This window comes from Perkinsus marinus (genome assembly GCF_000006405.1).
Source record: "Perkinsus marinus ATCC 50983 genomic scaffold scf_1104296934054, whole genome shotgun sequence".
Taxonomy (NCBI): domain Eukaryota; phylum Perkinsozoa; order Perkinsida; family Perkinsidae; genus Perkinsus; species Perkinsus marinus.
In genome coordinates this window covers 1-936 of record NW_003214932.1, presented here as the reverse complement: position 1 = coordinate 936, position 936 = coordinate 1, and the positions used below count along the sequence as shown (strand labels likewise).

The 936-nt window shown below is 43.6% G+C and overlaps 1 protein-coding gene across 1 annotated transcript; it reads right to left on the bottom strand.

The window, feature by feature from the left end:
• Positions 1-355: 355 nt before the first annotated feature.
• Positions 356-800, bottom strand: Pmar_PMAR001688 (conserved hypothetical protein; the record flags this gene model as incomplete). The annotated part of the gene is made up of 2 exons (XM_002785081.1): positions 356-617; positions 664-800. Coding segments are annotated over 2 exons (399 nt in total), but the record flags the coding sequence as incomplete, so codon positions are not given.
• Between the last annotated feature and the right edge of the window lie 136 nt (positions 801-936).

The window sequence follows — 936 nt, the reverse complement described above, 5'->3', positions numbered from 1 at the left end:
AAGCCACCAACAGCGCCCAAGAGTGCACCAATAGGGTAGCAATAATGCTCTTCACGTAGTAACGCCAGACGAACCTTCACATAATGCACTATGCACTACCCAGTTCTACGCAAATGCCAAAGTCCACACCTCTCAACCGGGTGAGAAAATATACACATGGTCAATTTCGTGTGTTGGTGATGATAATATATTTCTAAAGATATTTGGAAAAAATATACCTCTACTAGAATTCGTATATAAACTCCTATAGTTAGCTTTGGAAACTCCTGAGCTCAGCTGGGGAAAGCAAACAACCCCAACTTTGAGATTTGCCAAAGTCGTCAAAAGAGTGGTAAAAATTGTGAAAATATTTCACCTGATACTGAACTTCGTCCTCCACATCCATCACCCCGAATATGAAGCCAAATGTGCCTCCCATCAGCAGGGCTACGAATAGGACCTGTTGAACTTTCCCACTACATGAGCAGCTACTCAACAGCGTTACCAAGTAGACTTGGCTGGTACTCTCTACCAAGGGCCGAGCCACGACCACTTGTAAGAACCCCAACAGGTAATTGATCATGTCAACCACAGAAAAGGTGAGCGCAAAGGACACCGATACACCCAGGATGGAGTATCTGCCATACCACATTTCCTACACTTCCTACATTCATAACCACTCACAGAGGTATCTTCAACACTGGCGACATTCCAACAAACCAGTTCTTCTCTAATATGAAGCATAGGAAGCCGCTTATCACTATCAACGATGCGAACAGTTGTAGTTGCTTCTTCCTAGCCGATTCCTCTGGTGTGCTCACCTACACCAGTATGAGTGACAAGCTCCGAAGGTGGGCTACTACTACTACTACAAATACTAACACTACTAATACTAGTAGGCACAGTAGTAGTACTAGTAGTAGTAGTAGTAGTAGTAGTAGTAGTAGTAGTAGTAAT